General features: G+C 48.4%; 4 protein-coding genes and 1 non-coding gene across 5 annotated transcripts; 4 read left to right on the top strand and 1 right to left on the bottom strand.

Moving 5' to 3' along the window:
• Positions 1-710: 710 nt before the first annotated feature.
• On the top strand, positions 711-2,977 carry EV420DRAFT_1768072 (uncharacterized protein; the record flags this gene model as incomplete). Its single annotated transcript, XM_060480954.1, has 7 exons — positions 711-782; positions 858-964; positions 1,973-1,991; positions 2,044-2,450; positions 2,492-2,512; positions 2,563-2,812; positions 2,886-2,977. The coding sequence occupies exons 2-7, from the start codon at positions 914-916 to the stop codon at positions 2,975-2,977; spliced, it is 840 nt and encodes a 279-aa protein (XP_060325484.1). The 5' UTR covers positions 711-782; positions 858-913.
• A 1,192-nt stretch (positions 2,978-4,169) lies between these two features.
• EV420DRAFT_1277089 (cytochrome P450) lies at positions 4,170-6,513 on the top strand (the record flags this gene model as incomplete). The annotated part of the gene is made up of 12 exons (XM_060468001.1): positions 4,170-4,290; positions 4,343-4,443; positions 4,502-4,637; positions 4,688-4,785; positions 4,832-4,928; positions 4,984-5,056; positions 5,115-5,347; positions 5,410-5,476; positions 5,528-5,711; positions 5,763-5,929; positions 5,980-6,138; positions 6,339-6,513. The coding sequence occupies 12 exons, from the start codon at positions 4,170-4,172 to the stop codon at positions 6,511-6,513; spliced, it is 1,611 nt and encodes a 536-aa protein (XP_060325483.1).
• Positions 6,514-7,075: 562 nt separating this feature from the next.
• Positions 7,076-8,746, bottom strand: EV420DRAFT_973442 (uncharacterized protein). The gene is made up of 4 exons (XM_060484221.1): positions 8,652-8,746; positions 8,304-8,489; positions 7,681-8,250; positions 7,076-7,627 (listed from the first exon to the last, which is right to left on the bottom strand). Exons 2-4 carry the CDS (start codon positions 8,478-8,480, stop codon positions 7,250-7,252), a joined length of 1,125 nt encoding a protein of 374 aa, XP_060325482.1. The 5' UTR covers positions 8,481-8,489; positions 8,652-8,746; the 3' UTR covers positions 7,076-7,249.
• Positions 8,747-9,791: 1,045 nt separating this feature from the next.
• Positions 9,792-9,863, top strand: EV420DRAFT_t238. Its single transcript has one exon. It is a non-coding gene; the product is annotated as a tRNA-Met (tRNA).
• A 1,028-nt stretch (positions 9,864-10,891) lies between these two features.
• On the top strand, positions 10,892-12,617 carry EV420DRAFT_1648471 (uncharacterized protein; the record flags this gene model as incomplete). The annotated part of the gene is made up of 4 exons (XM_060478172.1): positions 10,892-11,794; positions 12,018-12,124; positions 12,201-12,285; positions 12,333-12,617. 4 exons carry the CDS (start codon positions 10,892-10,894, stop codon positions 12,615-12,617), a joined length of 1,380 nt encoding a protein of 459 aa, XP_060325481.1.
• Between the last annotated feature and the right edge of the window lie 1,245 nt (positions 12,618-13,862).

The following is a 13,862-nucleotide window of genomic DNA, read 5'->3' as shown; positions in this document are numbered from 1 at the left end:
GAAGGGCCAATACCCCTACTCTCTCATAGACAGACGACGATACACACCTGTTGACGGGAGGGAGTGACGGTGTGTATGTAGTCTGTTGTTTATGTACCCCCTCTTGCTACAACCGTCACTCTCTTACATAATCAGTTCACGACACGTGTGAGTACAACGTGTTGAAAAAGTTAATTCTCTTAGTATTGCATACATTTCAGCTATTATGACCTTCTCATAGCAATATCAACAATTTTTTTTGGCCAGAAAATGTCATTCTCTACAGGTTTTTTCGTATAACATGTTCAGTGGCACACAGCCCCAGCTCAGGCCGGATGATAACCGGTCTGCAGAGAAAAGGCCTTTATCACCTTCTACAAGGTGTATTACACTTCATGTGCATTTGAACAACCGCATATAATGTATACATGCAAGACGCCTTGGCTTTTGCTCGACCAAATTGCGAGTAAGTAGGAATTCCGTTTACCGGTAGTGATGGGAAAGTACTTCTCGATATGGATGCTGATGTGACGGGACCGACGATCATAGCAAGGGGGGCGCGGTAAAAACAGGACTACAATACCCCCAAGGAAAAGAGCCCAACAATTTGCATCAGTGATGAAGGGGAAAGCGGTGATTGCTAAATCAAGACCGGACTGGCACGGATAGTAAAACCGGGGCGATTCAATAAATTTGATTACGAAGATCATAACATATTCAAGATCTTCCCATGTAACGTGTTTCGGTCTGAATCAAAAATCATTCGCCCAACGGTCGTCCTATAAATCTAAAGAAGTGAAAAGGTGATCCAGTAGCGTCATATAATCGACATACCTTCTAACGAATCCTCTCCTTCAATCTACCTTGAGCGAACGTAGCATCCCGCTCGATTTAGCCTCTTTTAGTGAATAGGTAGCCTAATAAGGTTCGCCAGATGTCAGTAGCAGGACCGCGGGACATTCGGCCGCTTGAGATGGATTATCCGGTACGTGATGAACGAGCGGCGCGGGGGGGGAACTGGATCGCATCCGATCGGGACGCTGGTATCCGGAAAGTTTGAGTACGGTAATACTCTCGAATCGGAATCGTTTACTGAGAATGACCGGTAGGCAGTTGGTCTTCTCTTTCGCATGGCATACTTGACGAGGGAGTTTGGTAGACATTTTCGGTCTAGAGGTGCGATCTTTGGATCCCAACAAAGATTCCAAGACCACGACGTGATCAAGAATCAATGACTGGTTGATTAGTACTACATAGAAAGTAAATTGTGTGCTAGCCAAGTGCTGGTTCGGAGCTTGTTAAGAGAGGATGGTGCTCGTCATGCATCCACGCAGAAGCTAGAAGAGGCGAGGTTGATGAATACCAGCATAGCGCTAAATTTAATTCCGGCCGTATGATGATCAACATGTAATGCAGCGCGTGGTTAATCCGCAGCTGATCGGTACGCATGGTCGAAACAATGGTCCTAGCACCACCAGCGAAGGAGATGTAACGAGATAATTGAGTCCCAGAAGTAGAACGAAAGCGGTCACGAGTCGCGAGATTTTATTTTAGCAAAGCGCCTAAAATACCCACGCTAAGGGAGACTCGCGCTCCTATACGTCCCCCCCCCTCTGCCTCCAGGTCTCGATCACGGCTGCCGGAGCTAGATTGACCCTAAATATCATCGTCGTGGTGACCCGACACTGGTGACCGGCGACGGAATAATTATCGCTGTCATTTGATGTCACCGCTCGTTTCGATCGCTGTTACAGCTTCACCATTACCTCCACGACTCTGCAAACGACTGCCACGAGAGAACGAAAAAATAGCAAGCCGAAAGGAACGAACGAGGCCCCGATTCGATATCAGAAAGATTTTACGTAAGTCATGCATGGGAACATTTGCAAAAAAAAATTACTCACGCACGTCGTTGCACCAGCCCTCTTTTCATTCTTCTTCGGTTTGCGTTTCCCACTAGTGTCTTTCCTTGACTTTTGTATGGATTGAATAGGCTTTGAAAACTAAGATGTGTATGTTAATTTCTCATCTCATGACAACGGAAAACCTGATACAGCAGTCTAGCGGAAACCACCACCACCAGCGTGAGTGTGTCGCTGCCGACGACGGGGATTACCACGTCGACTGGCACGGACACAACCACTGCGACGCAGACCTCGGCTACAACGACATCAACTGAGGTACTCACCACTTCCTCGACAACCTCAACTGGTTTGACGACCTCGACGTCGTCTGCGTCGACCACAGAAACAACAAGCACCACTGGCACAACTTCCACCGCTGCGCTGACAACTTCCACCACTTCGTCGACAACTACGAACACGGGAACGACCTCGAGTGCAACCGATCTAACTACACAAGTACCCATTACTACCATTTCGACCAGTTCATCAACAAGCGAAGTTATTACAACCGATGGAGCTGGGGGGATCGCGACGGTGACTACCGTAGTCCCGATCACTCCGACTACTGTGAGAGCGACGGGCAGTAGTGCAGCGGCAACTGAGAGCAGCAGCTCGAGTTCCAGCGGGGGGTACGTTCGTTCGATTCCTGCACGTTACTCCGACTAATTCCCACCGTCAGATTTGGAATAACAAAGGCGCAGTCGCCGGTGTATTCACCGTTGTCGGACTGATTGCGTTCGCGCTTCTCATTGTTCTCGTCACCACGACAATCCGCCGACGTCGCGCACGGCAATATGACCGAGAGTTGGCCGAAGCTGCTGCTCCAGGTCCTGGTCCGGTTTACCTCGACGATGACCGAACTTCCCTGCACGCAACAAGGCAGTTGGCGGGGGCGGTGGAGGGTTCTCGGACGCCTCCAGCCATGGCACGTACGCGCAGAACCCCATGTCGACGGAGAGCTACGGGATGAGTGAAATACCTTCGACGGCTGATTACGGGCAGGCTGGAATTGGAGTGAGCAGAACGAGAAGCATGGCGCTCTTCCTGGGGGAGGAGGGTATGGCTTGAATGCTGAGAAGGGAGGCTCACCGTAATCCTGCATTCATGCAGTCTGGGGCTCCGCAGCATCCTGGATACGATGGGCGGGTACAACGACGTTACAAACACGTCCCTGTAGCGCCACCGGTAAGCGTATGGACGCGTACGGCGACCGTGTATCCGGAGAGGCAGCAGTCTCCGCCTCATTCGTACCCTGACACTGTTCCCTTGCCACAACCGACTTCTAGATCTATCAAGGCAAGGATCGCAATCCATTGCTCAGCAGCACCACTTCCCCGACCTAGTCATGGAGAGAGTTATGACTAGTCACTACCAGCCTGGTTTTCGTCCTGCCCAGTGCCTCACGCAGGTAGTCCGCAACCCCAGCCGGAACTTCGACGAGGGGGGAGGCCAAAGATTCTCAAGGTCAGTTTTCTTTCTTTTTCTTTCTTTTGTTATTACGCTGACGTGGTTGCAGGTTGCGAATGAATAATCTACTGGGACTTTATCATCGCTTGTTTATACTGTTCATTTAACCTTACCTTGTACTGTGGACTTGTTGCTACTAATTAATTCCTTCTTGTTGTCGCCTTCCGCCTTTTCCGATCCTTTCTCTTCCTCGCGCAAAACGTCTTTGTCGTGCGCCACTCACGCGTTTTGTGGAGCTCCCAGATTGTTCATTGCAGGGTCCAGTTACGGCAGCCTACACGCATACAGATACCATTTATTGATACCATATCTCTACTGCCGTCACCAGCCTTTCCGTTTGGCTTGATTCTCTTCTCGGTGGTACCAAGGATAGCACTGAAGCGTCGCCTGAGGAGGAACGCACGGTTGATCGTTTACCTAATAGATGTGCTTTTGGTTGGAATCGAACTCGCTTTGGATCGTGCCGGACGCGCAACCGCTGAGCTATCCTTACCCGGCGATTTATGCCGTAGATTTTTTCCCCCTGTCTTGCGTATTTCAGAGCTGACGAGTATTTTCCGGAAAGAGCTTCGCAAGAACTTTCTTGGGCCTCATTCTACGCGCACAACGTACTTTTCCGGTCGATGCAGCTGCCCACTTTGGTCACTTCCATTACTCAGCGGGACAGTCGTTGCCAAGATTCTACGACTCCTCGGTGTTGGTGGGAATTGGTTGACGAGAGTGAATAATCAAGGCCAGCTGGGTAACAGTATATAGTCTGCTCCATGGATAGACGCCCGTCCTCAAACTGAAGTGCCGACTCCCAGGTCACATTTTTAAATGGCGGCCTTTCTGTTGTTCTTTTTTCTGACCGCAGCATATCTGCTCTTCGTCACTGTCTCTTATTTTAGACGCAAGGTACGAAAGGTTAGTGGTCCGCCACGACCATCATTTCTGCTAGGTGCGTACCTCCGTCTATAACATATAATGTCCGACGTTAACGTGTATACAAGGGCATGAGTGGATTATCCGTCAACAAGACAATGTCAGTGACTTAAAAATGAGTTGGTACCACCAATATGGTACGGCATATCGCATCGGAGGATGTTTTGGCGTACGTCTTCCTCTCTCGTTGCTAAGATTACTAGGTTCCTAAGGTTTTTATACTCCAGCAAGACGTTTTGGTGGTCAGCGATCCGAAGGCTTTGCAATATATATTCCACATGTCGGGATACCGTTTTCCAAAGGTAAAAGATTCGGTCCGAGCAGCAGATGCCTTTTTCGGACCGGGTCTCGCTACAGTGGGCGGTACGCTTGGTACTGTGATGTCGAAGTGGGCTAACGATATTGTCTGACAGGATCCGTCCATCAACGCCAGCGGAAGATCCTGAACGGTTCGTTCTCCGCTTCGCAGCTCAGGAAAATTTTTCTTCTTTTCCAATCCTCAGCTTCTCTGGTGCGGCATCCTACTTTTGAAATGAAAAACGCTGATATCAGCATAGCCCACCGACAAATTGAACGACCAAATCAAGAGTGGTCCTCGCGTGTTGAATGCAGTGGAATGGACAAGCAAAGTTGCACTTGATATAATCGGAATGAGTATGCCGTCTACACACTTTCTTTTCAGTGAGACGCAAGACTGATTTCACATCAGCCTCTTTCCGTTATCGTTTCGAAGCCTTGAATGGCGGACAGACGGAGCTGAGGGATGCTCTTGACAACTTGATGTAAGTATGTATCCGAATTCACGGTGCACGGTGACTTATCGGCGGCACTATGACTCAGCACGGATTCCCAAATGCATCCTCGTGTCATCGATCTTCTGTTCATGGCCCTTTGGCGAATGCTACCGGATTCTATACTGAATATCCTATCATGGATTCCATCCAAGGATACGCGTCGGTTAATGGACTTCAAGGACGTCACCAAAAAGATTGCCCGAAACATCTTCAAGAACCAGCTCGCAGTTGTCTCCAATGGCAAGAACGCAGAAGAAAAGGATATGGTGAACGTTCTCGGTGAGATTTCACCACGAATCTGTGGACGTGTCTGATTCATATTCTGGGTTTTCGTATCGTAGCGCTTTCCTATCTTTCGGATGAAGATAAGAAGAAAATGAGTAATGATGAAATCGAATCACAGCTGGCGTGAGTTGTACCTCACTGATTAACATCTGCTTCTAACATTATTTCTAATAGTACATTCATATTAGCTGGACACGATACCACAGCGAATGCGATTGCCTGGCTTCTGTATGAGCTCGCTCGTCACCCTGACGACCAAATTCGGATCCGAGACGAGATAAGACAAGTACAGCTGAGCGAAGAGGTGCTGACGTCAAATGATTATGACTCTATGCCATTCCTCAACGCTGCAATCAAGGTTTGTCCCATACATCAATATCACAGTTATTCGTAGACTGACGGTCGGCAGGAAACACTTCGAAGACATCCATTCGTTCATACCCTTTACCGAATGGCGGACCAGGATGATGTTCTTCCACTATCGGAGCCGGTTACAACCACTGATGGAAGAGTGGCTACCGAGATTCCTATCTCGAAAGGCCAAGTTATCTCTGCGTCCTTGTATACATATAATCAGTACGGCTTCTTTCTGTCGACATCTGTCGTGACTCACACTGCGTGTTTAGCCTGCCAACTGTCTGGGGCAACGACGCCGACAGATGGAATCCCGGTCGATTCTTGGATTCCGCCGAAAGGAGGCAGCTTTCGCTCGGTGTATATTCAAATTTGTATGCACATTTTTCCTCATCTAAGCTTCTGGATGCTGATGGATCTGATAGGATGACGTTCAGTGAGTAAGACCCTTTTTATGATTGAACCTTGATCAACCTCCGCAATAGGTGCGGGCGTTCGTGCATGCCTTGGGTAAGCAGCACATCTTTCATGATTGAGCACAAGGGCTGATATGGTATTGTGGTACAGCTAGAAATTTGCGTGAGCATCTATCTTTATCGCTCGATTGCGCAGTGTCTCATGCAACCGACAGCGTTATGGAAATTCAAACAGTAATAGTCGAGCTTCTCAGCAAGTTTGAGTTCAAGGTTCCTGTCGGAGTCGAACTGCTAGACGCGCCAGGGACGCAGAGTTGTGTTCCCATTGTCAAGGGACAGCTGGAAGATGGTGTTCAAGTTCCTTTGCAGGTTGCTCCTTTGGAGACCTAGTAGCGGTTAGGCTAGCTTTTCGGGTTCATTTTGACGTCAATTCTATACCTGATTTTGCGATTTAATTGAGCTCGAAAACTTATCAATGCACATCTGAACGAGAAATTTCTGCTGGTCTTTGAAGAGCCAAACCTGCTCTATCAGTTATGCGAGGAGAATTCAAATCCACCTCAGGGAATCCACGTCCCAACACCGGGGATTTGATATACCTCTGATCATAAGAGGTATGTCGTGCACCAGAGCCATGATTTTACTATTGGGTCCAGAGATCAGGCCAGTCTGGGATAAAGGTCAGCTCGATAACGAGTCTGACTGCCATTGTCACTAATGGTAGTAACGAAAGAACACGTTCTATTCATACGAGATACAACGACAACATTTACGACTGACTCAGGAAGACAACCTAAAGCCGCATTGTTGTACGTACATGATATATTTTATAATCTATCTAGGCAAACTGAAAAATAAGCATAGCAGTAACGATCAAACGACAGCGCTACAAGAAAGCAATAAAGGTGACAAAAAGACAATGATACAGTAAGAAAGGTAGGGGACAAAGGAAAGAATAGTACATGGTACAGAGCAAGATAACAACAGAGCAATTAAACGGCGGAGATGAAGGTGGATAATCAACTGACACAGATCCTAAATCCTCTCCCTCCCAAACAAGTGCCATCTCTCGGCAGGAATGATACGCATTGATTGTTACCAGGGCATATCCCCAGGAAAGCGCCCTTCAGTGTGAACTGCTCCGTGCATTCCACGAAGACGACACGACATCATATTGAGTCTGGAAATAACCGTCATTGAACCCCGGGCTATCCATTCTCTGAGAGTAGGCAGATGACTGTGAGCTTGCGACGGAGTTACAGCGCTCAGGGGAGGCGGAGCCTCGAGGAGCTATATGGGATATGTCCATCTTCATGGCACCCAAGGTGGGGTAGGGATTCGATTTTTGTTCGTTGCTACGATGGCGGGTACGTTTGCGAGGGCGCTTCATTCCTTTAGGGTTCCTGACATCCAAGGTCCAGTATGATCCAGAGCCTCGATCGGTCTTCTGTCGCTCGACCTTGACGTAAAGCGATTCGAGAGAGAGGAGGTGACGGATGCTACCCTGGGGTACAAAGTTCGGTAGTGAACGGGGGAAAAGAATTAAAGAAGACGCACTCTCCAAGATTTCTTTTCCTTCTTGTACCAATCAAACCGATCCTCTATAGCCTTCAGGAGCTGATGCAAAGTGGCTCTGTGTTGTGGATGACCATAGATAGCGAGTCGAGCGAGCTGGGAGTTTGTGTAGTCGGGACGTACACCGGGAGGGGGATCTGGGAGCGCGTCGAGATTGACGGGGACGTTGGGTGGTATGCTGAACTGCTCTCGAAGAAATGCTTCGGCGTCAGGAACTTGTTCTCCCTGATAAGAGGGGATTTCAACGTGAGAGATAAGGTTTGCACCAAAGGATGACGATAGCGACGGATTGGAATGCGCTCGCGGTACCTGAGGGAGGCCCAAGCTTGATAGTGGCGGAAGTGGGAACTGCTGTGAAGCGCTGTGGCGGAGAAAGCTGTTGGGCGTCTCCTGCTGTGCGTGGAATGGAGACGGAAAGGCGTAGCGCGCGTCTCTGGTGAAACTAGTATCGTTTACATGTGACGTCGGGACAAGCGGTGGATCGCTAGGAACATAAGAAAGCGCTGGTTGAACCTGCGTATCGTCTGGTCCTAAGGTGTAATCCAAAGATCGCTGCATAGGCAGGTCAGTAGAGTGATTTCCAGGGTAACGAAAAACCTGCTCACGTCGCGACGCGCATGTGGTCGATATATGGGAGAAGGCGCAGCGGTGTTATAAATTGGGAACAAGGTGCGCTGGACAGGCGAAAGCGGATCAATCGGCGATGGAATATTTGAATACGGCACTGTCCCGGCATATTCGAGGGCGTTTGGAATGGGAACCCTCTGACAGGGCGGGTACATGTTTTGGAACTACCGTGGATACACAGGACCAAATGCGGATTCATTGCGACGGGCCGAGGTACGAGGGCAGAAGCAAGTGCAGGCGACATGGCACATGTGGTAGATGAGGTAAAAACAAACGTACGGAGAGATTAGTGTGTGTCATCGACAGGACGTTGTGAGAAAACATACGAGAATGATTGAAAGCTATCGACAAACTGCCTCGGTTAGATGGTCTTTCTGTGCGAAGAAAGCGTCGGAGGATGGTGGGGAGACTGTACAGTAGATTGATGGGTATTTAGCGACAATCTATGAGTTTATCGTCCGGCTTTTATATGCCTTGGCTGTGGGGTCGTTACGAGGTCACCATCTTCCATGGTAGGTTATTCTTTCAGCGCCTGTTACGATTGGTCTTCTCCGGTACCCGACGAATTACTTCCGATAGTGCCAAAAAATTTAGGTGCTGGGAATAGTGTCCCACGATCCACATATCAAAAAACGTGACTTGTATAAAATTTCCTTGAGCGGAAGGTCCTGAATACAGCATCGTATACACATGTGGGACGCAGTAGATCACTTAGCTAAGCCAGGAATGTCGATCATTGCGTTGAGTCGCATTATAGGTACTGAGCTAAAGAGAACTCAGAAACATCTGTGATGTGGGAAAAACGAGGTGACGAAAAAATGAACGGTTCGACTCTCAAGCCAATGTAACAGCATAGGCGAACTCGTTTATTGAACACAGACCGCAAAAGCTTTCGTAGAGTTCTCCTATAGCCGATCTCGAGTAGGCCATATGAGAATGCGGATTAACGTAGACCCTTGAGGCTTCCGTAGTAGTAGTCAAACAAGCTAGGGCTTAAGAAAGTACGCCGTCACGCTCCAATTGACAGCTTTGAAAGCGTATGAAAGAGCTTGGCGGCCAAGAAGAGGATTTGGATACTGGGGACTTAGCAACTCCCGGACAGGTTGTACAGATCATTACTCAGAGCGGCCGAATAAGAAAAGCGGGCAAGATAAAGAGGCAGCAGACACGAGGTGTCGGTCAAGATCAAGAAGCAATCAAGAACGCCATGGAAACGCACGATCCCGACCGGGCCGTAGAGCCGACATTTTCCGCTTTGCGCTTTGATTCTCGATCCCGAATATCTTTCCATGTCATCTCTCTGTCACTGCTGGATTGTGTTCGGAATGAAGTTTCTCGTTGCTTTTCAACGATAAGTGAGAGAAAATCAACGATTTTACTGCTGCGAAAAAAGGGAGGGGGGAATAAGACACATTCACGATCTTCTCAGACTCTAACCGAGTCATAATTAAAACTGAATAACTTCAAGCAGCATGGCGCAGTGGTAGCGCGCAGGGCTCATAACCCTGAGGTCACTTGATCGAAACAAGTTGCTGCTAATCCCGGATGCCGGACATATCCTTGTTGTCCCGGTATGTTGGCACCTGGATCGCGTACAAGTTGCTAGTTCTCAGATCCTCGTTATTCTGTCTGAACTCCATATATCTGTGACACCTCGTATGAACCATTCAATTCATGTGGTAGTATCTGTAGAGGTTAACTTGTTCTCATGATTTCGTGACCTTCACCGCCTGCAAATTGTTGACGCTCGTTCAATTATCGACTACACGACAAGTCTCTTCTCACCTTTCAGAGAAATACGCCGATGGTGTCACGCCCCATCCTGCATCGATAGTCACCGTTCGGAAGAGTCATCACTTGCCTGATCCGTGTTCGATGAAGCGGGGCTAATTCAGAATTTGAAGCAGATACGAACTTCTAATCTGAGTATCTATGCTGCCTTCGAATTAGTTGGGATGATTCGATAAGAGAAAGTTTGAGGCTGTTATAGCCCTTTCTGCTAAGCTCCGACTCCCACGAATATGATACTTCTACCGCCGTTTTGACTGAAGAAAGAAGTCGGTCAAGAATACGGTAGCTACTAAATGTATGGCGCTTATACGGTGCTCTTGTCGGGTGTTTACTTTCTTATCAAGGCTTGGGGTGGTCACTCTAGGAGTAAATCATCATCATCTGCTAGCTACCACAGGTTAAGGACATGGTGTGGCCATGACTCTTGTTGTTCAATGCAAGTAATAGTATTTGCGCGACACATTTTCTCTAAGTATGCTATGATATATTAAATTATATCACATGCCGTAGAGAGACGAAAAGACAAAGGCCTAAAAAAGCCTTTGTAAGCATCACTATGATGCCACTGGACAAAACAAAGGGGAAACAAAGACACTTTATGAATGTAAGAACCTGGACAATGAAAGAGCGCACCGTATAAATGGAACCGACAAGAACGAGCCCGCCTTCCTTTCATTCCCCGCTAAGAATGCCTCTCTCTGTCAACACATCAGGGCAATCCTTCGATCACAACCTTTCACACTATTACGACCACAGAATACCATCCACCTTCGAAATGGCCCTTAGCTCTAGGATTGCCACCCTTTCGTTAGCATCCAATGCTGAGATACCTCTTCGTCGTCACGCGAAGTCGTCTTCAAGCTGCTGTCCCGTAGAACCCACGTCTTTTATTGATGGGATACCAGCCCATATGCTGCTTGACGAGCCCGTCCCCACTCAACACGCGACTTCTGAGGATATTCCAGATCGTCAATGGTGGTGCCTACCCGCTATCTCCCAGCGAACACAAGGCCAAGAGCCACTGGCGCCGATACGAACCATACTAGGGCATGCGCTAGACCTCCCTGTGCCAATTAACCTGCCCATACAGGACACAAGCCCTTTCGTCTTTGGGACAACAGAGCCAAATCACTGTCGCGCTCCATTTCCGGGTCCTCTTTCGTTATCCGCCAAACCGCTTCAGTCGCAACATAATGTTGCTCAGCGGGCACATAGTATCAACCTGTCGGAGCGAGGGGCCGCAGACAGCAGTCTACGCAATCACTGTTCTAGGCCCGCCTACATGGACGGGCATACTTTCGCTTCACCTCCCACGTCTCTCTTGGAAGAAATAGAGACGCCCCCCACTACGCCAGAAAACGGCAGGGAGATGACCATGTTCGGCCGGTACGAGGAGCTTCTATCGGACGTGCAGATAACGGAGTTTGATGAGCATGGCGCTAAGTGTCGGCTATGTGAAAAGGTGATCAGGCTCGGCCCGACCAACACGTACACCTTAGGACCGTGGGACCAACATAAAAAGACCTGCAAGGGTGATAGGATTCGAAGAGGGCGTGGATTCGATGTGAGTATTGTCAAGTTCAATGTTCTAAGCGTAGTAAAGGTTGATATATCTCTTATGAAGGATCTGATGAGTTTTGATATTATGGAGGCTATTGAGGAGAGGCATTACCTCATGGTGAGTACGGGATTTTCTTGGAGCTCGTTGTATTGATTCTGACGGAATCATCTCTTCAAGAACATGAAGAACTTATTTAATAGTTGAGAATGATAGTGACGGACGACGTTACCCGTCCAATCCGTAGCTCCAGATGCCAGAGATATATATTCCATCAAGCATATTATAGTGTTCTCTAATAGGAGATTGTATATTATCAGCGATGTATTCATATAACATGAAGTTTAACGATCTCACCCATTCAAGCGTTGTCAATTTACGCAGGTCGGTGAGCGCTTGGGCATCTGGGTGGAAGGTCAGGTTGAACCAATTCAAGGTGAAGGAGCGCTTGTAATGACACGCTTACAAGCCAGACGTCGTCAGCAACGATTTTATCTTGATTGCAATCATATGTGCTTGATCACAGGAACCCCAACGTCGCGTTTATCGACGCAGCGAAACTTCCTGTACCTGGTGATCCAAGTAACACCCCCATCATCGTGTATACTGTTGTGCGTATCCCTAGATGATTGCATGAGCGACCTGATAGACTTGGAAGAACGACCTACGTTATCGCACCATATTCGCCCGGCCCGAGATGAATACGACCTTTATTATGGAAGGCAAGCGGTCCCTATCAATATACCCGTCTCCGACCTTCGCCATCGAGCCTTCCATTCGAACGCTCAGCCCGTACTGGAAGAATCGTCTCGTGCTTGATGAACCAAATGCATTCACTGCCAAAGAAGGGGAGATCGTGAGGTTAATGATGGGTGGTGGTGGTGGTGGGATGGGAGACCAGGGTACGACGACGTCATCTATCGCCTTTGTGAACATGCGGTAGACCGGGGTATGGGAGCGTACTATGCAGGTTTATGATGCCATCGTTCCGGCGCGTCACTACACGTAACGAGTCGTATTAGAGTGATAAGAGTCCGGGGAAACGATGCAGGGACGTACAGAAATATCATCGATATCGTGAAACCTCGAATACCTGGAGGCAAGACAATCTCCCTGTGTCCAGTAACCCGAGTCATGGTAACCGTCTCGTCGTCGAACACAAGTCCGTCTTCCCTCACTGAGCCCTCACTCGCCCGTACTTAATGAGCAGATCTGTGCCGATGATCCAGATTTGTATTTGACGGGACTGCTGATAAGGGACGAGTCACGAAAATCGACACGCACGAGGAAGTATCCGACGAGGTCCTGTCAGAAACCTCTCAGTAGGAGGAGGCTGAATCTTATAAGTACGCTCAGACAAGATTTAGCGAGTCCATGGCAGTTCCCATACGACCTCGTGGGCTGAGCTATTGTCCTTGGATCGTCCGACTAAGTTATACGAGATGGGATACTTCATCGGCCGTCGGAATTTTTCCAGTTTCGATGGACATTTAATTTTTCTTGTCGTTTAGCGGCAAATGGCTCACCAAAAAATCGGCCTTCTTTCCTGAGTAATCATCTTCAAGGACATGATCGTTAAAAAAGGCTACGCCGCTTGAATACGTAGAGTTGGTTGCTCACCGAATCCAGCACACAAAGATGTGCGACATTACTTTACATAAGAGCCACATTTTGGAAGCCGAAGAGGTTAAAGTGGCTGTGGCTGTGTAATGTTCATCTCGCGACGCGTTTGTTTAGGTGTGTTGTTTTGCCACCGAATTTCCCTGCCTACCTAAGCGACTCTTCCTCTCTTCTCTTCTCTCCTCTATTTGGTGAAATTGAAAAATCCCTCCTTAGCCGACCCGCCGACGGCTTCTCTGGGAGAAAAAATGTAACGGAACAACTCGGCAAGGTCCGACTTATCTTTCGATCGTCCCACGACGACACGGAGTTTAACTGTCTTGCGGCCTATCACTGATCTGGTCTCCGCATAACTGGCATAAAATCCTCTGGCGCTACTGGCCTGCTGTTCGACGCATACCACTCCCTGGCGTGGATGTTTACAGAGCAGCGGTGGTACCACGCCGTCTGTTGAGTCTGTTCAAACACCAGCCTCCCAGAAACTGGAAGATACAGATACAAGCATTACTTATACTGTCTTCATTAGTTCTAACTTCATTTCTTTGCTTACTCTCAGATGATTGGTAGA

Source organism: Desarmillaria tabescens (assembly GCF_030435595.1).
Source record: "Desarmillaria tabescens strain CCBAS 213 chromosome Unknown EV420scaffold_50, whole genome shotgun sequence".
NCBI classification, from domain to species: Eukaryota; Fungi; Basidiomycota; class Agaricomycetes; order Agaricales; family Physalacriaceae; genus Desarmillaria; species Desarmillaria tabescens.
The sequence above is the reverse complement of the archived record's forward strand: the minus strand, read 5'-3'. Positions and strand labels throughout refer to the sequence as shown.